Genomic DNA, 27,139 nt, shown 5'->3' with positions numbered 1-27,139 from the left:
AAACCGCTGTGAAATATCTTTTCCATAACCAAAAATCTTGCATTTTCATCAGTTTGAAGCTGGTGTACAAAACCGAAAGTAAAAGACACAAAAATGGAACTTATGAACGATAATCATAGAAGTAGCGCACATAGAACAGATATACCGCTTCTTGGACTTACGTTAAATGAGAATGACATATCTATAACTCACATTTCTATGTGAGTTTTGTTGGGTCGCCCAAACAGTTACATATTGCAGCTTTAAGTTATTTGTCAACTCAAAACTAGTCAATAAAATATTTAAGTATAATTGACTATACATGTTCAATAAGCTTCACATGTTACATCTGGAAACTACACTTTTACTGTGTACATTGTCTAATCTGACACTACACCAGTACTGTATGAAGATGGTAATCTGAATCGAAGGTCATTAGATACTGTAGATTTCTAAATAGATTTGAGAAATTGATATGATTGTTAGTTTGAATGATTTACTGGTTCATTGATTTGCCAGTCAACAGAGGCGGAGATAACGGTGGAGATGTACAGAAAGAGAATGTGAGCGAAAAGGAGAGACTCAGGAAGTCAACAGGGGAAGTTTAGTGGTTTCTTGCGTCATTGCTTGCTGCTGCTTGGTTGTGCCTGTGCAGAGTGAAGGTAGGAACAGTCTTAACTCTCTTACTCTTTCTTATTCTTGTTTTTACCTCTAATTCACCCTGAAACTGGAGAAGAGTAGCAGTGACAGTGTGTTAGGTGTGGGATGGTAGGGGTCAGGGGGGTGGAGAGGTGGGGTCAGGCTCAGAGGCTTTATGTTCTACAACAGGCCTGCAGTCACAATGTACAGTTAAATGGACTTCAGCTGTAGTGAGAGGGCCACAATTGCCACGAGAGGCCGGGAAGAGAGGGTCACAGAACAGCCAAAGACTTGGTTTGGGGTGTCAGGGTGTCCCATCAGCATAGAGAGGCTTGATTGAATTTGAAGTGTCCCCAGATCACAGCACTGAGAGGGCGACTGGGAGTATTGGAGTGAAGGGTGTGGCTTGTTTATTTTGTGAACAAAATATATTGGGGGAAAGTGAAGAGTTATGTATGCTGTAGATTGTGAGTGATGCACAGTTTGATTTTAAGTGACCAAATTAAGTGTTGTGTTGGTGTATACTGGTTAAGTGTTGCTGGTTTCTTACTTTACAGAGTGCCACAAACACAATGACATACCGCATGACCCAGCAGAATAGCTTAACACAGCTCAGTATAGCACAGTAAAGTAATACACTTCACCCAGTTAAACATAAAGCACAATAAAATTCAATGAAGAAAACAACACCGCCTATAATATTAACAGCACATTGTAAATGTAAATGAAATCCACGTTACCATACAGAAAATACATATATTAGACAATCACGCACACACCTGATAGACAACAGGGCTGAATGTGAGAGGTTGAGGCAGGAGAAAAGAAGAGATGCGGAGACTCCGGAGAAAAGGAGGGAACAATGAGAAGGTGTTTGGTTGTCACCTGTTGGACCACCTGGCTACAAGCTGTCAGGAGAGTAAGTCCCATGTTCCCTCAGTCTGTTAGAATATGTTGTATCTGAATAAGTTAAATATCAGCCTACTGTTGTTCATCCCTGTTAGTTCCATAGTATTATCATCTTGTCTGCCTCTCAGTTCCTCAGGTGCTGCGAAGCTGCAGTGAATTCATTGAGAAGCATGGGGTTGTAGATGGGATCTACAGGCTATCTGGGGTGTCATCCAACACGCAGAAACTTCGGTAAGCGTGTGTGTGTTTGTGCTTCGTATGTGTGTGTGAACGCTCCTGCGTGCTTGCGTGAGTCCGTGTGTTTCTACAGTGCCTTGCGAAAGTATTCGGCCCCCTTGAACTTTGCGACCTTTTGCCACATTTCAGGCTTCAAACATAAAGATATAAAACTGTATTTTTTTGTGAAGAATCAACAACAAGTGGGACACAATCATGAAGTGTAACAACATTTATTGGATATTTCAAACTTTTTTAACAAATCAAAAACTGAAATATTGGGCGTGCAAAGTTATTCAGCCCCCTTAAGTTAATACTTTGTAGCGCCACCTTTTGCTGCGATTACAGCAGTAAGTCGCTTGGGGTATGTCTCTATCAGTTTTGCACATCGAGAGACTGACATTTTTTCCCATTCCTCCTTGCAAAACAGCTCGAGCTCAGTGAGGTTGGATGGAGAGCATTTGTGAACAGCAGTTTTCAGTTCTTTCCACAGATTCTCGATTGGATTCAGGTCTGGACTTTGACTTGGCCATTCTAACACCTGGATATGTTTATTTTTGAACCATTCCATTGTAGATTTTGCTTTATGTTTTGGATCATTGTCTTGTTGGAAGACAAATCTCCGTCCCAGTCTCAGGTCTTTTGCAGACTCCATCAGGTTTTCTTCCAGAATGGTCCTGTATTTGGCTCCATCCATCTTCCCATCAATTTGAACCATCTTCCCTGTCCCTGCTGAAGAAAAGCAGGCCCAAACCATGATGCTGCCACCACCATGTTTGACAGTGGAGATGGTGTGTTCAGGGTGATGAGCTGTGTTGCTTTTACGCCAAACATAACGTTTTGCATTGTTGCCAAAAAGTTCAATTTTGGTTTCATCTGACCAGAGCACCTTCTTCCACATGTTTGGTGTGTCTCCCAGGTGGCTTGTGGCAAACTTTAAACTACACTTTTTATGAATATCTTTAAGAAATGGCTTTCTTCTTGCCACTCTTCCATAAAGGCTAGATTTGTGCAATATACGACTGATTGTTGTCCTATGGACAGAGTCTCCCACCTCAGCTGTAGATCTCTGCAGTTCATCCAGAGTGATCATGGGCCTCTTGGCTGCATCTCTGATCAGTCTTCTCCTTGTATGAGCTGAAAGTTTAGAGGGACAGCCAGGTCTTGGTAGATTTGCAGTGGTCTGATACTCCTTCCATTTCAATATTATCGCTTGCACAGTGCTCCTTGGGATGTTTAAAGCTTGGGAAATCTTTTTGTATCCAAATCCGGCTTTAAACTTCTTCACAACAGTATCTCGGACCTGCCTGGTGTGTTCCTTGTTCTTCATGATGCTCTCTGCTTTTAACGGACCTCTGAGACTATCACAGTGCAGGTGCATTTATACGGAGACTTGATTACACACAGGTGGATTGTATTTATCATCATTAGTCATTTAGGTCAACATTGGATCATTCAGAGATCCTCACTGAACTTCTGGAGAGTTTGCTGCACTGAAAGTAAAGGGGCTGAATAATTTTGCACACCCAATATTTCAGTTTTTGATTTGTTAAAAAAGTTTGAAATATCCAATAAATGTCGTTCCACTTCATGATTGTGTCCCACTTGTTGTTGATTCATCACAAAAAAATACAGTTTTATATCTTTATGTTTGAAGCCTGAAATGGGGCAAAAGGTCACAAAGTTCAAGGGGGCATAATACTTTCGCAAGGCACTGTATGTGGTCAAGTACAGCAGTGAAATGTAATGTGTTTGTCTCCAAACAGGGGTGAGTTTGACAGTAAGGGAACCCCAGATCTCAATAAGGATGTGTACCTGCAGGACATTCACTGTGTCAGCTCTCTCTGCAAGGCCTACTTCAGAGAGTTGCCCAATCCTCTCCTCACATACCAGCTCTATGACAAATATGCTGTGAGTACCTGTCTTACTTGATAGTAATTCAGATACATGGACACCAGAGTTGCTTTCAGTTGGAGCGAAAAGGAGAAAGCATTGTGACACGGAAAATGAAGTGTTTCTATTGGACATGTTCAGGTATGTTCAAAATGTTTTCTCCAATTTCATACCCAGTGAACGGGACCCGGCATTAAAGAGATTGAACGGGACTCACTTACAAATTCGTGCCATATTGTATGAATTGGAATTTGTGTCACACGAAATGCAATAAAGATACAAGTTCTTTATTTTTTTTAAATTGCAGGACGTAACATTATATGAAATGTATGACATTGTACTAAATTGTTAAAACATTTTTGGGACCCGTGTTTGGCTTGTGAGCGCTACTTTTAAAACTACTGGCTGAGATTATACAAAACCTTTATAGCGCATCTTTAAGATGGCATATGGCTTTATGTATCAACCTCACACACCACTTAACCCCAGGAAGCTGTGGCAATTCAGCTAGAGGACGAAAGGCTGGTGAAGATCAAGGACGTGCTGAAGGAATTACCCGCTCCCCATTACAGGTAAACCTCTACCTATTCAGACGTTTTTCATAGAGAAAGAGTAAATGTTTGCTATGTGTAACTGACGTGAAATGGCTAGTTAGCGGTGCACGCTAGTAGCGTTTCAATCGAAGATGTCACCTTGAAGTAGTTGTTTCCCTTGCTCTGCAAGGCTTTAGTGGAGCGATAGGTAACGATGCTTCGTGGGAGGCAGTTGTTGTGTTCAGAGGGTACCTGGTTCGAGCCCAGGTTGGGGCAAGGAGAGGGATGGAAGCAGCACTGTTGCATTGGTGCCGTGACCCAGATCACTCAGTTGGGTGAGAGGTGTGAAATGGCTAGCTAGTTAGTGGTGCGCAATAGTAGCATTTCAATCAGTGATGCCACTCGCTCTGAGACCTTGAAGTACTTGTGTGGCTTTGTGGCCATGTGGCTTTTGCGGAAGCATTAAGTAATGATGCTTCGTGGGAGGCAGTTGTTAATGTGTTCAGAGGGTACCTGGTTCGAGCCCCATTTGGGGCAAGGACAGGGACGGAAGGAATACTGTTACATTTGTGTAACATTGCTGGAACCATCTGTTTGTAACTAGGGGGACTCTACATTTTGCTATGTGTAGTTTTTCTTCAATAGTTTCAACTGTTTTCAAACTAACTATAGACTTAAACCACTTCCCTCTCTTTTTGTCCCTTCTCCCGCACCCTGGTTTCTCAGAACTCTAGAGTTCCTGATGCGTCACCTTGTAAAGATGGCTTCTTATTCCTCACACACCAACATGCATGCCCGGAACCTCGCCATTGTTTGGGCTCCAAACCTACTCAGGTGTGTGTATCTACATGAGAGAGAAAGACATGAACTAGATAGAGATAGTTTAAACAGTGTGTTTGCATTGTTCAATGTTGTTTAACCCTCTGAGGCTGTTTGCAGGTCAAAAGACATTGAGGCGTCAGGGTTTAACGGTACTGCAGCCTTCATGGAGGTGAGGGTCCAGTCCATCGTAGTGGAATTCATCCTCACCCACGTGCCCCAGCTGTTTCCTGGTTCAGGTACATCACGTCTTTCTCGCTCTCTCTCTCTCGCTCTCTCTGAGAATATACAGTGTACTGTTTCCACATTTTTTTTTACATTACAGCCTTGTGCTAAAATGGATTAATTAAAACATATTCCTCATCGATCTACACACAATACCCCATAATGACAAAGCAAAAACTTGTTTTTAGATTTTTTTGCAAATGTATATAAACAAATAATTCCATACCTTATTTACATAAGTATTCAGTACCCTTTGCTATGAGATTAGAAATGGAGCTCAGGTGCATCCTGTTTCCATTGATCAACCTTGAGATGTTTCTACAACTTGATTGGAGTCCAGCTGTGGTAAATTCAATTGATTGGACATGATTTGGAGCAATGTTGAACGGAGCAAAGTACAGAGAGGTCTTTGATGAAAATCAGCTCCAGAGTGCTCAGAACCTTAAACTGGGGGCGAAGGTTCGCCTTCCAACAGGACAACGACCCTAAGCACACAGCCAAGACAACTCAGGAGTGGCTTCAGGACAAGTCTCTGAATGCCCTTGAGTGGCCCAGCCAGAGCCCAGACTTGAACCCAATCAAACATCTCTGGAGAGACCTGAAAATAGCCGTGCAGCTACATTCCCCATCAAACCTGACAGAGCTTGAGAGGATCTGCAGAGAAGAATGGGAGAAACTCCCCAAATACAAGTGTACCAAGCTTGTAGCGTCATACCCAATAAAGCTTGAGGCTGTAATCGCTGCCAAAGGTGCTTCAACAAAGTATTGAGTAAAGGCTCTGAATACTTACGTAAATATGATATTTCAGTTTCTTATTTTTTAAACAATTTTGTAAAATAATCGAAAAACTTGTTTTTGTTTTGTCATTATGGGGTGTGTAGATTGATCAGCAAAAAAAACTGTTTTATCCATTTTAGAATAAGGCTGTAACGTAACAAAATGTGGAAAAAGTCAATGGGTCTGAACACTTTCCGAATGCACTGTACACTCACTCATAATCTCTCATATCTCCTCTCTTTCTTGTTCATCTCCTTATAAAGGTCTGGAGTGTCTTAAGTCATTCCCATCTCCCTCTATACACAATCCAGAGAAACGTTTATTCCCAGCCATTCCACTCCAGTTAGGCAACATCAGCCCAGGGGACGGCCCCCCGGCCATGCGCTCCTATCACGCCATCATCGACGGCACAGACAAGTAAGCAAATTAACCAAAGAACCCAAAAATGTCAAATTTATGACCATGTAGTAGTAGGGAGTAACAGTATAGTGGTTGAGATAGGTAGAGATTTAGTTGTTGCAATCGTAAAAGGTAGACTAGTACTAGAGGGGATAGTTCTTCCATGAACAGTTCACGTGGTGAAGAAAAACTCCTGGCCCCAGTAACAGTAGTAACATTCTCTACAGGAGGAAGGGATCTCTCAAGAGCAGGAAGTGGAAGTCCATCTTCAATTTAGGAGGCAGACTCCAAGACCCGAGAGGAAGGAACAAGAACTCAACCAAAGGTATGCGCCCTCTCCCATAAGAATCAGTGCCACACTGATGTTGTTATCGTTCAATACAATGCATAGCTTTGCAATGTTAATAATGATTCATTTTGAGTTGTAAAATCATCTCTCCATTTTTCTGTAGAAAAAGAGAGAACTGTCTTAAGGCCAGCCAAGAGCATGGATTCCCTGAGCTCAATGCCCTATTCGCATGAAGGTACACATCCGTCCTTGTTTACCCACTCCTTATCTATAGTGTATAGATATTGGTGAACATGTTAGTAGAGTAATCCATGCATGCTGCTAAAGCATACTTACATTTCTGTGTTCAGTAGTACTATAGGCTTACACTTATGACAGTTTCATCTGTAGACTATTGTGACTGTTTACCATACCTCACAGGTTGCAGACAACGAGCCCCTTCCACTGTCATATCCCCCCTGGCTCAGCCCTCTCTCTGTCCCCAAAGTGGTGTGGATGGAGGGGCATCCACTAATGGTAGTGATGTGGGCAGCGGGTATGCTGTGACCTTCCGGAGGGGTCAGGGGGCTAGTGTGAGTGTAGTGAGCGGGGGCGGGGGAACCAAGGGCACATACAGTCGACTGGGCAGTCACAGTAGGGGCAACAGCACTGAGGCTCTGCAACCCCCATCCAGATCCCCAGGAATCTCCAGCAAAGCAGACCGGCGGGCAGGGATACACATCTCCGGACCATTCTCAGTCACCGTCCCCCTTCACATCACATCAGGCCTGGCCTTTGGGGTGCTGCAGGGGGGTGGTGCAGAAAGGCGAAACCATAGCAGAGGAGAGGGGAGAGGAGATAAGGGAGAGGGTGGGGAGGGTGTGAGACAGGAGGGAGGGGAAGGGGAAAGGCACATTCGAGTGGCAGTTGTGGGGGAGGACGAGACTGACGGAGTCAAGAGAAGAGATCAAGAGGTATCGGAGGAGAGGAGAGATATGGATGATAAAGTTGAAGGAAAAGAAGACAGAGGAAAGGAGGAGGAACTGAATGGGGACTGTGTATCTAAGCCATCAGAGGAGAGGGGTGAAGAGGGTGGAGGAGAGGATAAAGTAAACTATGAAAACGATGAAGAGGAGGATGAAGAGAGAGAACACATGGGTATGTCTGATCATTCATATATTTTAAACAATCATAACACATTTGTGCAATAAGGGAAATGAAACTGTGATTGATGCTGTTTGGAGTGAGTTTTTTACACTTGTGAAAATTGAATTATTGACAATTGGCAATTAACAATCTAAGTTGGATAGGACTTTTGTTTTAATCTGTCAAATCGACATATAATTGTCAGAAATCAAAGGCTCTGTGCAGACTGCCCTGGATGCCCCAAATGGTGTCAGAAATGAGGCAGTTGCCACACATGTGCCGTACCCTACGACGATGGAGGAGGACGATGCACAAGTCCAGGACTGTCCACTAGACTTTCAGGATACTTTTGGATTCCTGGACCTCATGGACAGCAGTGCCTCCACCAAGGTGTGTGTGTGTGTGCACGTGTGTGTGTGTGTTTCATCATTTAGTCATGATCCTAACCTCTTTTCTCCCAGATGTTCCAGGCGTTACCAGTAGAGCCTCATCATGCGGGAGATGAGTATGAGGACGAGGTGGAGCAGAGATCCCCTGGACTCTCACATGACAAACCAGACTCTGTCACACAGCCACCTGTAGACACACAGACACAAATACAGACAGGCTGCCAAACAGAGACACACACACTGAGGCAGACACAAACTCCCAAACACAGACCTCTAAGCTTTGATCAATATGGACGAGCCAACAAGTCAATGAGTCTACCTTACATATCCAGGCCTTTCATGCCTGCTCGCTGCTCTTCCTCTGAAGAAGAGGATAATGATGACGAAGATGCTGATTACGACAGAGAAGATGAGGAGGACGATGATGACATGTTCTGTAAAAGTCTACCATCTAGTTTGGTGTTCAATAGACTGACATGGAGTGGGCCTCAGACTGACATGGAGAATGGTTTGTCCCTCCCTGCTAAGCCCTCACAACAATTGGACAATGTTTCTGATGACAGGTCCATAGGAATTGGTCTATCACAGAGTTCTGAGGCCAGAATGCCTCCTGGGCACTTGGACATTGATTCCCCTGATTACTGTAACCCGTCAGAAGAGGTCTTGAGGCAAAGCAAGGCTGAAGAAGAGAATAGACTGGAAGCGATAGACCTGTTGGAGGATACAAGGCAGGATCCAGACAACCAGGAGAAAGACCAGGCAGACACACTGACGAATACATGCACAGAAAGGTAAGCCGAGGTGGGTTAGGAAGCAAATCAAAGTCAAGAACAGTATATCAGGATAAATGTACATGATAAATGTTACCTGTCATCACAGAGCTGATGTCTTACTCTTCACTACAGCACTGAGATACAAGAATGTTGTCACTCGGTTGAAACGAGCATGATGAAGGAAGAGGAAACACCAGGTGACATTGAGAGGGGCCTCACTTCAGCATCCTCTTCGACTGACTGTGAGGAGGCCTCACTGCAGACTACTGCAGACGAAGAGGACACTGGAGTTCATCTGCAGCTCAGAGACGAGGAGGACCTGAAGAGTCACTGTGGTGAAGGTGTGATTTCAGAGGGTTACAATGGCGATCCCGTGAGCAAAGCCGAGAAAGAAGATTCACAAGAGCATTTACTCACTGCTTGTCGTATAGTTTCCTGTGCTGAAGAGCCAAAGAACATACTCAATGAGCGATCGGAGGTAGTTTCAGCTGGGGGCGCAATGGAGCAGCCTGAAAATAGTGCTGAGAGGGATAGCGAGGGAAAAAAGGAAGATGTAGAGGAAGAGATGGAGGAAAGAGAAGATAGAAATGGGGGAGAATTTAAACAAGAAGGAGAGGTAACAAGAATTGAGACTGAGGAGAGAGAGTTATTAAAGGAGTTGGAAGAAACAGAAGGGGAGGACTTTGGGGCGAGGGAGCAAAAAGGAATGATTGAAGAAGAGGAAAGGATAGCAGGTGAGGAAGGGGAAGTAGGAGAAGACATTTATGAGATAATGAGCGTATTAGCCAGGGATGACATGATGGAAAGTGGAGATAGGAAGGATAGGGAAGGGGAGACTGAGGAACGTAAAGTTATGGAGGAGGTGATAGAAACCAAAGAGGGAGAGAGTATCAGAGTACAGCAGAAAGAGATAGGTAAGGAAGGAAAGAGTAGGACAAGTGATGAGATGAGTGCAAAAGAAGAGATGAAGCGAGAGGTGGAAGGAGTGGATACCATGGGAGAGACTGAGGTAGAGGCAGCTGAAGAGGGGATGGAGAATATGTTGATTGATAATGAGGAGCATAAACAGGACCTAGAGGCACAGCATGTTTTAGAGAGAAGAGAAAGAGCTATAGATCTGATGAAGGATGTTGTGGGAGAGGGAGATGAGGAGGGAGATAAAGAGATGGAAGTGGGAGGTGTAATCAGGGATGAAGAAGGAGATAGTATACATGTGGTCCAACAGGAGACAGAGGAACATGAATCAACAGGGCCAAATAAGGAGAACCAAGAGAGGGAGAATGAAGGAGAGACAAAAGACCAACTACAGATACCAACAATAATAGAGGAAAGCGAGGAAGAACTGAAAGAGGTCCAGATTTACATAAAATAATTGAATGAAGGACAGAAGGAAGGGAGAGGTAGTAAAGTGGGGTCTGAAAAGGGGGTGGGGAGAGTGCTGGTCAGGTCTAAACAAAAAACACCCCCTAAAGTGTTTCAAGCAAGATCAGTGCCAATGGTACCACCCAAGCCACATCACTGCCGAATAACTGCACTGAACCTCAGACAAGAGCAGCAGAGGGAGAGGAGAGAGGCAGACCGAGCCAGGGGGAAGGGAAAGGTACACAGGGCTTTGGGACAGCAAGATAAGGACAAAGAGAGAAAGATGGAAGGAAAGCCAGAGCATGACAAAGTCTGCGAGACAGAACAACAGTGGAATGATAAATGGGAAGATGAGGGGAGAGGCTAAAGGGAGTGGCAGGCACAGTGGGGAGGGGAGAGGAGGAGAGATGTGGAAGAGGGGGGAATGAGAGACATGATGAAAAACAGTCAAATAAGTATGTGTTTTGATGAAGCTGTTGAAATGGAAATCGAGAGGGAGTGAGGAAGAGGGCAGTGAGGGAGAAACAGAAAGATTGAGGATATGAAGTACAATAAAGAGAAAGATGTGGACAAAGACGCCAGTAAATGTTGTAGTCATCGACTCTGTCTGGATGGTTAGTATACAACTGATCATTTATATACAATATATAAATACATAAACATTTATTTTACATTTTTATTATACTCCCTGGGCCTAGAACCGGCCCACTCAGACTCAGGGCAACTCTGAAAACTGATCCTTCGCACTCTCTCTCTCTCCCTCTGTAAATGTCCTCCTTTTTGTTGCTGGTTTTAACCTATTAATGTATCTTACCATTTTAACTGCTTGGTTTTAATCAATCAGCAAAGAGCTGTCAATGTACACCAAGTATGGAAATCTCAGGTATCACATCTCATGCATAACCACAATCGTATTGTTAAGAGTGAGCAAGCAAATGGTGAGAAAGCAAATGTAATAACTTCTTAGGAGTTAATGAGGGCAATGTGTTAAGGGCAATGTGTTATCATTTGTGTCAATTCCATAAAACAATGAATTTTCTGTTTTATTTGTTTTTGTAAATAACCTTCTTCTGCAAAGAAAAGTGTCCGTCGTATTTGTATTTTCAAAAATAATTTCACTAGGAGCTAGCAGACAATAAAAACAGGTAGCTAGGCGTTTATTACTGATTTCAAATTAATATCCCATATAAGTACATTTATTTGAAAGCGTTTGCTACTTTCTGTCGTCATTTCCGTTATCCATCTTTCCGGAAGTTTTTTTTCCCCCTTCCACAAACGTTGCAGTTTGCTAGCTTCGAGAAGCTGTACAATAGAAGAAACGATTATGTTATAAACATTTGCATATCTGCATATTTGTTTCTGTGTAACAACAGTGATTTTATTTGATGAGCAATGTCTAACACCGTTTCTTTTAGTACACAAATAGGTGCAATCATGGATGTGCTAGCAAAGGCAGCTGTTGCAGAAATAACCAAATTTGTAGACGAGGGTACTGTCGTTCTACGGCTGGAAATGTGTCGGAAAGAAAATGAGATAGAAGGCCTTAAAAATAGTTTACAGCTGATGGAAAGAGAACTGAGGAAAGCTCAAAGGGAAGCAGCAGCACGAGGGACAAATGACAGGCAACATGCTGAAGGAATTCAGCTTGGGAGTGGGACCTCACAAAAAGGTGAGAGCTCACCCTTAGTTTAGTGCAGTCAAACAGGGCCCGGTTTAAAGCATCTTAAGGCTACGTTCATCGTTCGACCCATATGATCCTATCGTACCATATACCTATGGTTCTAACGATTAACTTAGCTTCTTATACCTCGGGCAATGTACTTCAGTTGTGTAACCAGGATTTGAGTTGTAATGAGAACCGGAAGGCGCCCGACCGCTATTAAAATGCTATTTGGAGAACAGCAAAAATGACCCCGGTCATTATCACCGTTGCTGCTGTAGGTTCATTCACCTCAGTCATCTGCAAACACAGCCTATTAGCTATAGAATTATAATATTATACCCATAAAAGGGAGGAAATGTGAGAACTGATTCACACTAACATCAGGTAACGTTATTGTTTTGTCAGTTGTAATGATGAATTGCATAAAATCATTATTTATTAATCATCAGTTATTTACATGGATATCTCTTTTCTCAAATTACATAGCTTTTGCATTTGTAGTCCTAGGCATTACTAATATATAGGAGTGAAAGTAGAATTTATTTCTTCATGGTGCAGGAGCTCAAATGTTTTAACTTAAAATAATACATAAATAAAATCAATTTAGTCTCAAATAAATAATGAAACGTTCAATTTGGTTTAAATAATGCAAAAAAACTGTGTTGGAGAAGAAAGTAAAAGTGACTCCTGCCATGTCGTTTTACGTCTCAGGCCCTCGGGCATGTGCCGCGAGAAAGAGAAAGCAGGGTTAGCCCTTTGAGAGAGTGGTTGCTGCTAAAAAGGTAAATCTGGGGGATGCAGGTGAACATAAACAAACCACTGTTCACTGTTAAAACCACTGTTCATTCGCAAAGAGGCTGGAGCGATTAGAACTCAATTAGATCAAGAATATAAGCGCACAGAGCTTTGGTCAATACTGGGAGCAATATTTAGATGTTGACCCATAATTGATTTACTTTATTATGTCCAAAATAAACTCAGCAAAAAAAGAAAGGTCCCTTTTTCAGGACCCTGTCTTTCAAAGATAATTCGAAAAATCAAAATAACTTCACAGATCTTCATTGTAAAGGGTTTAAACACTGTTTCCCATGCTTGTTCAATGAACCATAAACATTTAATGAACATGCACCTGTGGAATGGTCGTTAAGACACTAACAGCTTACAGACAATAGGCAATTAATGTCACAGTTATGAAAACCTAGGACACTAAAGAGGCCTTTCTACTGACTCTGAAAAACACCAAAAGAAAGATGCCACGGGTCCCTGTTCATCTGCGTGAACGTGCCTTAGGCATGCGGCAAGGAGGAATGAGGACTGCAGATGTGGCCAGGGCAATAAATTGCAATGTCCATACTGTGAGACGCCTAAGACAGCGCTACAGGGAGACAGGACGGACAGCTGATCGTCCTCGCCGTGGCAGACCACGTGTAAACTCCAACGGTACATCCGATCGGTACATTCCAACATCACACCTGCGGAACAGGTGCAGGATGGCAACAACAACTGCCCGAGTTACACCATGAATGCACAATCCCTCCATCAGTGCTCAGACTGTCTGCAATAGGCTGAGAGAGGCTGGACTGAGGGCTTGTAGGCCTGTTGTAAGGCAGGTCCTCACCAGACATCACCGGCAACAACGGTGCCTATGGGCACAAACCCATTGTCGCTGGACCAGACAGGACGGGCAAAAAGTGCTCTTCACTGACGAGTCGCGTTTTTGTCTCACCAAGGGTGATGGTCGGATTCGCGTGTATCGTTGAAGGAATGAGCGTTACACCGAGGCCTGTACTCTGGAGCTGGATCGATTTGGAGGTGGAGGGTCCGTAATGGTCTGGGTCGGTGTGTCACAGCATCATCGGACTGAGCTTGTTGTCATTGCAGGCAATCTCAAAGCTGTGCGTTACAGGGAAGACATGCTCCTCCCTCATGTGGTACCCTTCCTGCAGGCTCATCCTGACATGACCATCCAGCATGACAATGCCACCAGCCATACTGCTCGTTCTGTGCATGATTTCCTGCAAGACAGGAATGTCAGTGTTCTGCCATGGCCAGCGAAGAGCCCGGATCTGAATCCCATTGAGCACGTCTGGGACCTGTCGATTCGGAGGTTTGGGGCTAGGGCCATTCCCCCGCAGAAATGTCTGGGAACTTGCAGGTGCCTTGGTGGAAGAGTCGGGTAACATCTCACAGCAAGAACTGGCAAATCTGGTGCAGTATATGAGGAGGAGATGCACTGCAGTACTTAATGCAGCTGGTGGCCACACCAGATACTGTTACTTTTGATTTTGACCCCCCCTTTGTTCAGGGACACATTATTCCATTTATTTTACACGGAACCCAAACCGACTGTGCTCGTGCGCCATCGTGCTTAAATGTATTTTGTCCCCCCACACCAAAAGCGATCATGACACACAGGTTAAAATATCCAAACAATCTCTGAACCAATTATATTAATTTGGGGAGAGGTCGAAAAGCATTAAATATTTATGGCAGTTTAGCGAGTTAGCTTGCACTTGCTAGCTAATTTGTCCTATTTAGCTAGCTTGCTGTTGCTAGCTAATTTGTCCTGGGATATTAACATTGAGTTATTTTACCTGAAATGCACAAGGTCCTCTACTCCGCCAATTAATCCACACATAAAATGGTCAACCCGAAGCGTTTCTAGTCCATCTCTCTTCCTTCCAGGCTTAACATAGATTTCAACATTTATTTTGCAACGCTCGCACGCGACGCGAGTGGTGTGGTCAGCCTGTTAGTCACATGTCTGTGGAACTTGTTCAGTTTGTCTCAGTTGTTGAATCTTGTTATGTTCATGCAAATACTTACACATGTTAAGTTTGCTGAAAATAATCAGTTGACAGTGAGAGGACGTTTCTGTTTTTGCTGAGTTTATACACTTGTATTATTTTTCAAATTAGAAAAAATTACCAAAGTCCAGACCCCGGTGTCCTCATATGTAGTTACGGCCCTGCCCTCAAGTCAGGTTAATTGCACTGTACAGGGTTTTGCTTTATCGCTTATTTGACACATTTCTAACAATTACATAAACCGTCTACTCTACTTCCAGGTAATGAAGAGGACCAGAAATCCAAAGCCACGCCTGTAGAGGACCCGGAGAAGTTCAATGAGCTGCAGAGCTCAGGAAACCTTGTGGAGGCGAGGGGTGGACTGGAGTTGCTGGTGAAAGCAGAGCAGGTGGAAAAACATGTAGCCCAGGGAACTGTACAGGACCCAGGAATCACAGGCAGTTTGGACTTTAGAATGGATGAGAGAGATAGTCAGCTGTGGTTCTCTGTTACACAAGGACTAAGTGGGAATGATTCCACTCACCCAGATGGGTCTTACACTACAGAGAGATGCTTACAGATGTTTTCCTCTCAGGCAGATCAATATCCCGTTCCCATCCCATCCCATCCTGCTTCCTGCAACTCTTTGTCTTCTGCAGAGAAACCACTTAATGACATTTTCAGCACTGTCCCAGTGAAAGTGGAGCCCGAGTGGCATCCTCTTTATCATGGCGATGCCATGTCTGAGTCCTTTCAAGCCGACCAGGGGCAGTACAGAGATACTCTGCACCCTGTTGTGATGGAGGGCTTGATTTTACAGCCTCGACTGCAGCAGCCAGGACCTTCTTCACAAGGGCTCATGAGAGCAACTGAGAACACATCTGAGTCAAACTCACACAGCAATGAGCATATTCTTAATAAGAACAGATTGAAAACAAAAAGAATGGTCAACGTTTGGAGAGCTGTACCAAACCAAAAAGTGTTCATATGCTCATTGTGTGGAAAGAGCTTCCACCGCCACTGTCAACTTGAAGCACACCAGCACTCTCATGCTGGAGTCAAACCATATAGATGTCTTGAGTGTGGGAAAAGTTTTACGCAGAAAACCAGACTTAAGTCCCATCAGAGTGTTCACACGGGTGAGAGACCTTTCAGTTGCAGACTCTGTGGCAAGATGTTTGCAAGGCAGGACAACTGCCAAAGACATGAGCGATTTCACAGTGGACAAAAGCCATTTAGTTGTGTGCAGTGTGGTAAAAGTTTCACGGTTCTCGGTAACCTCAAAATACATCAAAAACATCAATGTAAATTTGCCAATGTAAGAATGTAAGAACATGTTGTTCAGTGTCTTCCTCGGCGTTGTACAGTTAACCCTAACTGTGTCTTCTTGAAAAACATGTTTAACAATTATTTCACCCAATTATTTCACCCTACTACTAACAACTCAAGTAATAACTTCCAATTGTTTTGTTTTTTTCATCTTGATGTTTATTTAGGAAATTACAGAGCTCAAAAAAAGGGATGTCATATTAGAACGGCAATTTGCCTGGAATTTTTACTAATCTCAACAATATGACATAAATCACGTGATATGCTTCAAGGGATTTATAGGAAGGTAAGCATTGTTAAATGATGTCAAATTTGAACAAATAATTGTCATTTTGTGTGTCATACCATGAATATTAAATGACATCGAATTTAATGGATTTTCAGGTTGTATATAGTGCAATCAGGGCCGGCTCCAGGCATAAGCGGTCACTTGGGGCTCCTGGGGGGCACACTGTTGTGGTCTCAACTTAGTTACTATTGAGAGTAAGAATAGTAAAATACACCAGGTGCAATTTAGAAATGTGCTTGTGCACCTGCAGATTGTTCTCTTGTTAATTCAGTCAATCAAGTTACTGACAATTACAGAGGAGCTGCACCAGGATTACACGTGCGCAAACCGTGAACAGGACATCAGCGCTGTGACTTTACCTGCGTGCGTGGAATTAGATCAGTAGCACTTGGTCTCTTCTGCAAGGAATATATTGACTTTGCATCCAATATGGGTAGACCAGTGGAGGCTGCTGAGGGAGTACGGCTCATAATAATGGCTGGAACGGCGCAAATGGAATGGCATCAAACCATGTGTTTGCTTTATTTGACACCATTCCACTCCAGCCATTACCACAAGCCCGTCCTGCCCAATTAAGGTGCCACCAACCTCTTGTGTGGTAGACTATATGATAACACCCATCTGCAGTCAATTAACCTCGCTCATTAATCAACAATTGAACAGTAGCTGGCGATCCTCTGCAGGCCATAAGAAATGCACATCAATTGATTTTGTTGAAAAAAACAAAGAGGAAGAGGCAAAGCGAGAGGGTTCTTTGGAATTACTTTTGTGCCTTTCATTTCAAGCAAACCTTTTGAATTTGAGAACAATTTTCTTAGTGTTACACGAAAAATTATGATATTGAAAGCAAAACATTAACCCAATAGTATTGAGAGCAGAATAAATAATATTGAAAGGCAAGAACCAATGAATTGTAAATTAATGCAAAAAAAAATATATATGAATGCCCCCCAATTTTATTTTGTGAAACATGTTTTCAATGATCGCGTGATTGCGATGAAATGCTTCCATCTTTGCCTGCAATTTTTGGTTATGTTACCTTGTCCTTTGCTTTTGCTGCCTTTTTTTGCAGTTGCAAAGTTTTGGCACATTCATTTAATTTAAGCTGGTTTAAGAGGGAGCCTAAGATGATGATGCTATTCTATTGGTCAACCAGTTTTGGAGTGATAGGCCAGCCTCACTCAATGATCCAGTTTGTTTAAGTCCTAGCTACATATACTGTATATACAAAAGTATGTGGACACCTCTTCAAATTAGTGGATTTGTCTTTCAGCCACACCCGTTGCTGCGTGTATAAAAATGAAAATGTGTCTCCATAGACAAACATTGGCAGTAGAATGGCCTTACTGAAGAGCTCAGTGACTTTCAACATGGCACCGTCATAGGATGCCACCTTTCCAACAAGTCAGTGTATCAAATTGCTGCCCTGCTAGAGCTGCCCAGGTCAACTGTAAGTGCTATTATTGTGAAGTGGAAATGTCTAGGAGCAACAACGGCTCAGCCGCAAAGCCGCGAGCGTCGGCTGGAGTGGTGTAAAGCTCGCCGCCATTGGACTCTGGAACACATTCTCTGGAGTGATGAATCAAGCTTCACCATCTGGCAGTCCAACGAACAAAACTGGGTTTGGCGGATGCCAGAAGAACGCTACCTGCCCGAATGCATAGTGCCAGCTGTAAAGTTTGGAGGAGGAATAATGGTCTTGGGCTGTTATTCATGGTTCAGGATAGGCCCCTTAGTTCCAGTGCAGAGAAATCTTTAACGCTACAGCATACAATGGCATTCTAGAAGATTCTGTGCTTCCAACTGTGGCAACTGTTTGGGGAAGGCCCTTGCCTGTTTCAGCATGACAAATGCCCTCGTGCACAAAGCGAGGTCCGTACAGAAATGGTTTGTTGAGATTGGTATGGAAGAACTTGACTGGCCTGCATAGAGACCTGACCTAAACCCCATCAATCACCTTTGGGATGAATTGGAACGCTGACTGTGAGCCAGGCCTAATCGCCCAACATCGGTGCCCGACTTCACTCTAATGCTCGTGGCTGAATGGAAGCAAGTCCCCACAGCAATATTCCAACATCTAGTGGAAACCCTTCCCATAGGAGTGGAGGCAGTTATAGAAGCAAAGGGTGGACCAACTATATATTAATGCCCATGACTTTGGAATGAGATGTTTGACGAGCAGTTGTCCACATACTTTTGGTCATGCAGTGTATCATGTCTAGATGCATTGTAGCTTAATTCACCATAAAACAAAACAGAATTGCAAACTAAATTGGTAAATTAACCCAGATTTCAATTTCATTGTAAGTCATACAAAAAGTCATTTACAAACATGTTAAGTTTGTTTTTCTGATAATCTGTCAAGGAAAAAAAAACTTTGCTCTGTAAGTTTTTATTTAGAAGATGAAAGGACATTTGAGTAGTTTGTTTTTCACTGTAAAAAAAACGTACACTTTTTTCCAGTAAAGCTGCTTTTCCTCATTTCAGACTGTGGCCTAAAGACAAAAACTATGTTACCAAAATGATACAACAGAAAACAATAGGGCGACATCATTAGCTAGCCTTCCATCTAACTGGCGACAGATTTTCATGTGAATATTCTAAAATCTGCATGAATAAAATACACCTTTTCTCACCAGAGATGTGTTTCCATCACATTGACTTGTCGCGGATAAAAGTCTGTGCAAGATGACGTAGTGCACGTAAATTTACTTTAGCAATTCTATTCCCATGTACCAAATAAAAAAATACAGGTTAAATGTGTTTCCATCGCATTTCCAACTCTACTGATGGTTTTGTAACAAAGAATGTTGCCTTATGTAGCGAATGTGCCCACTCTGGTATTGGCACGTGCGCTACAGCCAACAGCTTGCAGATACAGTGCTGGTATAGCCTACACATGAGGTTATTATGGACAAAATAACAAGATTATTTTAATTTGTCAAACGGCAGCCAAACATCGATCATCATGTCACCAGAATAAGAGACCCTCAATATTTATTGGAAAGGAGCATCAAGCTCACCAACTGGCATATTCACCACCCTGTGAAGTTCATAACTTATTTCATCTGTAGCCTAATAAACTGCATGCTTCCCCGAGTCGTGGTGGGAGGACCACACATGTCATCACAAGACTCCCACGTTTACTTTGATAGGATGGTGACAATAATTAAAATATATATATATTCTATTGAAATTTGCGCATAAAAGCCTTTCCATTGCCATTTCTCTCATAATACATTTTACAGACAAAAACGATACCACCTTGTCTAGCGTTTTGTTTTGTCGTCATTTGGAAAGTTTACCGACAAATTCACAGTTTCCATCAGATCTGTCATGACATTTTTCAACCGACATGTACTTTACTCACATAAAAAAGGTTGGATGGAACCTGGTTAATGACACTAAAACCTCTCCAAAACAATCTAATCTAGATTCTTTGGTCATAATTTCTATCTAAACACATGACACATAATGGGATGCTGATGACATTGTTCTACAGTTCCCAGGCACATAGATAGTGAAGCCTATTGTTCTATTGAAATGTACTGTAATTCTAGTTGTCCTACAACAGGCTGCAGACACTCATCGTCTTAGTGCTGCTTGGAGAAGAAGTCTTTGCTCTTCTGGATGTCGGGCTTGATGGTGTCACTTCCTGGTTTCCAGCCGGCCGGACAGACTGAGGAAACACCAGAGAAGAAGTGGGAGTGTCAGGACAGTGTCAGAACGGCATAGGCAAGATGGAGTAGATGGTATAGAGTACAGTATATACATATGAGATGAGTAATGAAGGGTATGTAAACATTATATTAAGTAGCATTGTTTAAAGTGGCTAGTGATATATTTTTCCATCAATTTCCATTATTAAATGGAAATAGAGAGACGTGATTGGTACACAATGTAATCAAGGTTTGAAATTATTATGTTTTTGTCAAATACAGTATCTGTTTGGGCTTCTTGCGTACAAATGATTTAGTTCCAGTCCCCGGACCATCTGCTCAAGAAATAAAATTGGCCCGCGACTGAATCTAGTTGATGATCCCTGACATAGTGTATGTCTTCTGACGGTACATGGTAAAATATGGCACTGCAAAAGGTTAGCCTGATTCTGTGTAGGATAAGGAGGCATCGTCTTTTAGAAAACAAATAGAAAACAGGGTTAGTTATGTACCCTCTCCGTGTTTGTCAGTGAACTGAAAGGCCTGCACCAGACGCAGGGTCTCGTCAATGGAGCGTCCCACTGGAAGGTCGTTGATGGTGATCTGCCTCAAGAGGCCCTTGGCGTCAATAATGAATAGGCCCCTGAAAAAACAAGTAGGGTATAGATTGAGTCATTTATGCTTGTGTTAGTCTTGTTTTGCACGTAGTCTTATGTTGGGCACATTACCCAGGTTTTGGCCCAGTCGGTCATAGAAACACTGAACTTTGACCCTTGAACTTGTCTGGTGGTAACCCACCTGTAGGCGATGCCCTCGTCCTCCTTCAGCACCCCGTAGTCCGTGGAGATGGAACGCAGTGTGTCGGCTACCAGAGGGATCTTCATTGGACCCAGACCGCCCTGCTTACGAGGTGTGTTGGTCCTGTAAGAACACACAATGAGACGGAATGTAGTCTTTTTTTGTGTGTCTGAGACCAAGTGTCCCTGCCAGCTGTGGTATACAGACGGACGCGGATAGTAGTAAACAGGTTTATGTATGCCGGTCCTCTGAATAAAAAATATATAGATTTGGACACTGAAGTTTTAGCCTACTCTAGTAACTGAAATATGTACACTGACTGTAGGCCTTTAACTCTCACATGTAGCCTAATATAATAGTATTGCAGTAGAATGATACACCAAATGATAATTTAGTATCAGAAATAGGAGTGGAGAAATCTGATTTATTTCTTTCAGCATCTTTGGACCGTGCAAACGTGTGGTATTTGTGGACCTACTTTACTGTTTTGTGAATGCCTTTTCAAATGGATTTCACTACTCGTGCTATGGAGCCTCTCCAAGTTAGGATAGGAAGGTTCTCTGTTTATATGCACCGAAGCTGCGCTAACGTCAACCTGCTGTCTCCATTTGCTGGGGAAGGAGACCTTGGGTTTTGGTGGGAGAGAAAGAGGGATGACCTTTTTTGTTCAAATGTATTGATTTTTCCTCACTTTTTTCCTCAGTTTTCTCTGTCTTTGCAAATGCTTGTCTGTTTTCACACCTTTTTCCTTTCAATATTTTAGATGGCTAACAAAGCTAATAATTGTAATAGGTAGGCCTAATCCTATAAAGTTTTTTATCTTGGAATACTAAAACAAGGAATAATCCTGTCAAGAGGTCTAGGATCTTCTCCCTTTTGAAAAGCTAAAAGCTGATTCACGCATTAAAGATCACTCAAGGCTACAAAACTCCAGATTCAGTCAGATTTTCCCATTCAGACTTTAACTCCAAAGCCAGAGGGGTTGCAATTTTGGTTAGTAAAATAATATATTTCTCTACTACTAATGTTATTTCAGACAGTAACGAGAGATATTTCATCATAACTGGCACCATTTGGCACACACCTGTAGTATTGGTCAATGTATATGCTCCCAATTTTGATGATGATGAATTTGCCAAATTGGTTGCTGGGGAAAATCCCTTCTCTGAACACCCATCTTTTGATATTTGCCGTGGATCTGAATTGTGTTATTAGCCCGGCTTTAGACCACTCCAACTCCAGAACTCTGTCTACTGCTATGTCAAAGTCCTCAGGTTTTATGATTCAGAATGGGTGTACAGATCCCTGGAGATGTCAGAATCCCCAGGCAGTGTTCTATTTTTTCTCACATGTACACCATTCTTTTTCTCGTATTGACTACTTCTTTATTGATCATAAGTTACTTCCAAATGTCACCTCTTCTGAATGTTTACCCATTGTCATTTCTGACCATGGACCTTTAGCCCTCGACATCCTATCAGGACAAACTCGTACTCCTCTCTGTTGGAGATTCAGTTATCTTCTCCTGTCTGTTGCAGACGTCTGTAATGTTATCTCCACTTCTATTGATAATAAATTATTTTCAAATCAGACAAGCGCAACCTCTCATTCTCTCTTATGGAAATCACTTCAGGCCTTTTCTTATTTTTCTCATTTAAAAAAAAACTCGGAAAGCTAAACTAGAAGAACTCACTAAAGCCATCCTTGACTTAGACCACCAATATGCCTTGACGCCATCTCCAGAGCTGTATAAGCAACGCTTGAATTTACAATCTGAATTCAATCTCTTGTCCACTACAGACGCAGAACGGTTACTATTGCATTCATGTGGTACCTACTATGAATATGGCAAGTCGTCTGCTCGCACACCAATTAAAACGCAGCGCTGCTAGCCGTCTGATTCCCAAAATGAAAGATTCCTCTCATAGCTTGATTTCTGACCCTACGGGGATCAATGACACCTTCAAATCCTTCTATTCCTCCCTGTAAACGTCTGAATTTCCATCAGATACTGCCAATATTTTCAGGTGAACTGGAGACTCCCACAGTTGAGGCTGAAACTGTAGATTACCTTGATTCTCCTCTCAGCCTTGAAAAAGTTATTCAGTCTATCAAGTCAATGCAGAGCAGAAAACCTCCGGGGCCCAATGGGTTTCCAACTGAGTTCTTTAAGAAATTCCATACCAAGTTAGCCCCTTTACTTGTATCTATGTATAATGAATCACTTGAACGTGGCTCGCTGCCACCTACCCTAACAAAGGATTCAATAGCGCTTCACCTTAAGAAGGGGAAAGACCCCACTTGCTGTTCTTCATTTAGGGCCCTAAGTCTCCTTAATGTGGATGTAAAGGTGCTGGCGAAGGTGATAGCAAGGTGTCTGGAAGTAGTTTTTTTTGGACTTGGGGACAAATTTAGCTCATAGATCCATCTCTTGTATACATCTCCCCAGGCCAGTGTCTGTACCAATGTCAACTGTTCTGACTATTTTGTCCTGGAACGTGGGACAGGCTGCCCCAATGTCCCCTTTGCTATTTGCCGTCTCCATTGAGCCACTTTCAGTAGCTTAACGGGCATCTTCCTCTTTCCAAGGTGTAACACAGGAAGGAGTTGAACATAGGTTATCATTATATGCAATGATTTGTTACTCTATGTAAATAACCCTGTAACCTGTTTACCTTCTATCCTTTCTATTCTGGCCCCTTTCTCTTGGTTACAAGCTGAAACTGAAACACCAGAGAAGCGAGTGCTTCCCACTCAATCCAGCAGCGCTACAGTTCCAGCAGACAGACGCGCCTTTTTAGCTTAGCTGCTCTGGTTTCAAATACCTTGGAGTTGAACGTAACTTGTTCATTACATGCTCTTTTTTTCTGCAAACTTTGCTCCCTTCCTTACGCAAATGAAATCTGATTTTCAGAGATGGGGGTAGCTTACCACTATCACTTATAGGAAGGATTACTGCTATAAAAATGAACAGTTCACCCAGACAACTATCCATTTCAATCTATCCCATTGTTTTTACCAATGTTAATTTTTTTTTTTTTTAAGTCAACCAATCAGGCTGTTACCACATTTATCTGGGGAGGAAAGGTACCCAGAGTCAGTAGATCTTTACTTCAGAGATGCAAGTTTAGTGGAGGTCATGCACAAATCTGTTGTTCTGCCCCTGAACAGGCAGTTAACCCACTGTTCCTAGGCCGTCATTGAAAATAAGAATTTGTTCTTAACTGACTTGCCTTGTTAAATAAAAGGTAAAATAAAAAATAAAATAAAAATCCAACTTTGTATACTATTACTGGGCAGCCAACTTTTTACTGTATAGTATTATAATATTACTGGGCAGCCAACTTTTTTACTGTATACTATTATACACATACTGGGCAGCCAACATTTTACTGTATACTATTATACTATTACTGGGCAGCCAACAGAATTGCCATTCTGGTTTCATGCTCCAGATACCCCATAGTAATACCTAGAGGCACATTCTTGTATTTCTGCTTCTCTTCCTGCCCTCCTCCGCTCTTCTGAATGTGTTATGTGGAGGAAGGAAGGAAGGCTGGTTGTGATATGGTCAAATGTTTGTACTTACATTGATGTACATTTTGTAAAACTTGAATAAAAATACATTCAAAAAATGAAATTAAAAGATCACTGCACAAGCTGCACTGTAACTTATCTTGCGTCACCTAGGATGAAATCTTCATAAGGCAAAATAATTTTGCAAAAGACTCGTACCAGGCAAGATGGCAGAAGTGGGAGTCAACAGAGGCACCAATGACCTCGCAGCCGATCTTCCTGAACTCCTCGGCAGCGTCACTGAAGGCGATGATCTCAGTAGGGCACACAAAGGTGAAGTCCAGCGGGTAGAAGAAGAACACCACATACTTCCCTGCAGGCAAGCAGCACAAGACACACCATTAGACAAACCTAGCAAGTTGCGGAGCCTGGAAGCGCATATTCAATGGGACTCAAATCTTATCCGACAGGCTTATAGGTCATTACTGTATTATCGAACTTTAAAATCCTGAACCGGTCACAAATCCGACCACACAGATACAAAACAAAGGACAGTGCCAAATACTATGAAGCGTAACAGTAGGTCTACCTCTGTAGTTGGAAATGCTGAGGTCTTTAAACTGTCCATCTGGCATGACTGCTGTGGCCTTGAAGTCAGGGGCCAGATGCCCGATGCGTGCTTTACCTGCAGCCATCTTCAGTTTCACTGGAGGGGGAGGAAGATAAATTGAACATATAGGCCTTTACTGTTTTATGTATGCTGTCAATGTACAGTATGCACCACTCATGGTAGTACACAAAAAGCAGGAAGATAACTGGACATAAAAGACGAGCTGGGATGCTCTCTCCATCCTCTTTCTATACATTTTCAGCATTGAAGCTATAATGTGAAAAGAACTGAAAACAATACAGGCAGGAATAGGAAATTGATTCTATAGAAGATTTAACATCTTTCATGAGCAACACCTAATCCACTGGTGTTTCCTAAATGGACATCTCTGTCTTTATTTTAACCATTAATCACATAGTTCAACAGGCTGTTCTTTCCTGGCAAGTGTTAAAACCTTTTACTATATTGCACACACAGTCATTCCTATTTCGTAAACCTGCATTCGTTTTTTTTCTCGACATTGATTTTTTCCCCTCACCTGATTTTTTTATTCCAATATTCCACTGAACAAATTAATTATGTAGGCCACTTGGACATCATCCCCCCCCAAAAAACTATTGTAAAGATAAACAAACGCATTTATTCTGTCATCAATGGAAATGTAGCTTACAAGTTTAATGCCGGTAAGATTGCACACAAATGAAATGATAAGGTAAAGGTCAAAAACTATTAGTCATAGTATGGCTAAGTTTTCACTTTTTTTTTTTTTAAATGACCGAAAACATGCTTTAGCCTATATATTTCATGATATATTGAACGCGTAGCCCTACAAAACACATACCTCTGCCTTGATCCTTACAGCAGCAGCTTGAGATGCGGAGTGCGAAGAGTGAGATTCATCGCATGGAACTATATATAGCAGCTCAATTCTCGCGATGTTAGAACACTGCCACAGCCCATTCTTTATTTATTTATTTGTTTTATTATTTTCATAAACAACAATTCAATACAGGAAGTACATGTGGGAACACAAGTATATATAAATAATATACAAAGGACAATTGGGCTAGGGGTTACAATATCACATTACACAAGGACCATAAGGGACATACATATAATTATAAGTGTAACATCTTTTTTGTTAGCAGAGCATTTAATGGTCTTAAAATCTAGTTAAATGTAATGTATATCACATGCGTGTTTTTTTTTAAATTTGCTTTTGTGAATATGAAATTTGGCCAAAAAAATAATGAAATTAATTACATGAAATTGTTCAAACTTATTTCTATTGTAGGTAAAATATCCAAGCAGTACATTTCTCCACAATAGTGTAAAATCTTCATAAATGTGTTCAATTATAAATCTACTGATGTCTTGCCACAGTTTCCTTACGAATACAATGCCAAAAAAGATGCAACACTGTTTCTGGGTGGTCATTTGAGTTTGTTTTCCTTAAACTTCTTCACATAGTGGTTGGGAGGATATTATTTATGACATTTTTTAAAGGAAACTTCCTTAATTTACTGAACAAGTAGGTATGTGTGTGGCAACATCCACACTTTTTCCCCATTAAATATTATCAATAAAAACTTTCCAATAAGGCATTGCATAAGGTATAGATAGATACAACATCCTGCTGAAACAAGGTTCGTATCGCTCTGTTGTTGAATGGACCAAAAGAGAAACAAATCTTTCCTACTTATGAGTCAACAGGGTTAATGGAAGGTAGGCTCTGAGGGTCAGGTCTTGACACGTTCCTGAATAATAAAGCAACACCTGAGGGAATGGCATTTAAGACAATTGCAAACTCTTTAGGTGTTACAGGGATCTTATAAAGAGAGAAGAATTCCTTATAACTAAGTAAAAAAAACCTCTGCATTTACAGTTGCAGTCAGAAGTTTACATACACCTTAGCCAAATACATTTAAACCCAGTTTTTCACAATTCCTGACATTTAATCCTAGTAAAAACTCCCTGTCTTAGGTCAGTTAAGATCACCACTTTATTTTAAGAATGTGTAATGTCAGAATAATAATAGAGAGAATGATTTATTTCAGCTTTTATTTCTTTCATCACATTCCCAGTGGGACATACACTCAATTAGTATTTGGTAGCATTGCCTTTGAATTGTTTAACTTGGGTCAAACGTTTTGAGTAGCCTT

At 42.0% G+C, this 27,139-nt stretch overlaps 2 protein-coding genes across 2 annotated transcripts; one reads left to right on the top strand and one right to left on the bottom strand.

Annotated features, from left to right (window-relative positions):
- The first annotated feature begins 438 nt into the window (after positions 1-438).
- LOC135558897 (uncharacterized) lies at positions 439-19,022 on the top strand. The gene is made up of 15 exons (XM_064993106.1): positions 439-641; positions 1,176-1,537; positions 1,656-1,758; positions 3,510-3,654; positions 4,126-4,208; positions 4,896-5,003; positions 5,109-5,227; positions 6,254-6,407; positions 6,617-6,714; positions 6,842-6,913; positions 7,099-7,815; positions 8,009-8,193; positions 8,265-8,983; positions 9,098-11,996; positions 15,058-19,022. The coding sequence occupies exons 2-14, from the start codon at positions 1,450-1,452 to the stop codon at positions 10,335-10,337; spliced, it is 3,831 nt and encodes a 1,276-aa protein (XP_064849178.1). The 5' UTR covers positions 439-641; positions 1,176-1,449; the 3' UTR covers positions 10,338-11,996; positions 15,058-19,022.
- On the bottom strand, positions 18,771-25,873 carry LOC135558902 (peroxiredoxin-1-like). The gene is made up of 6 exons (XM_064993111.1): positions 25,819-25,873; positions 24,957-25,073; positions 24,587-24,740; positions 20,852-20,974; positions 20,566-20,696; positions 18,771-20,073 (listed from the first exon to the last, which is right to left on the bottom strand). Exons 2-6 carry the CDS (start codon positions 25,060-25,062, stop codon positions 19,988-19,990), a joined length of 600 nt encoding a protein of 199 aa, XP_064849183.1. The 5' UTR covers positions 25,063-25,073; positions 25,819-25,873; the 3' UTR covers positions 18,771-19,987.
- Between the last annotated feature and the right edge of the window lie 1,266 nt (positions 25,874-27,139).

This window comes from Oncorhynchus masou, chromosome 17 (genome assembly GCF_036934945.1).
Source record: "Oncorhynchus masou masou isolate Uvic2021 chromosome 17, UVic_Omas_1.1, whole genome shotgun sequence".
In the NCBI taxonomy this organism is placed as follows: Eukaryota; Metazoa; Chordata; class Actinopteri; order Salmoniformes; family Salmonidae; genus Oncorhynchus; species Oncorhynchus masou.
Note: the sequence above shows the minus strand (reverse complement) of the source record. Positions and strands in the feature narration are given on the sequence as shown.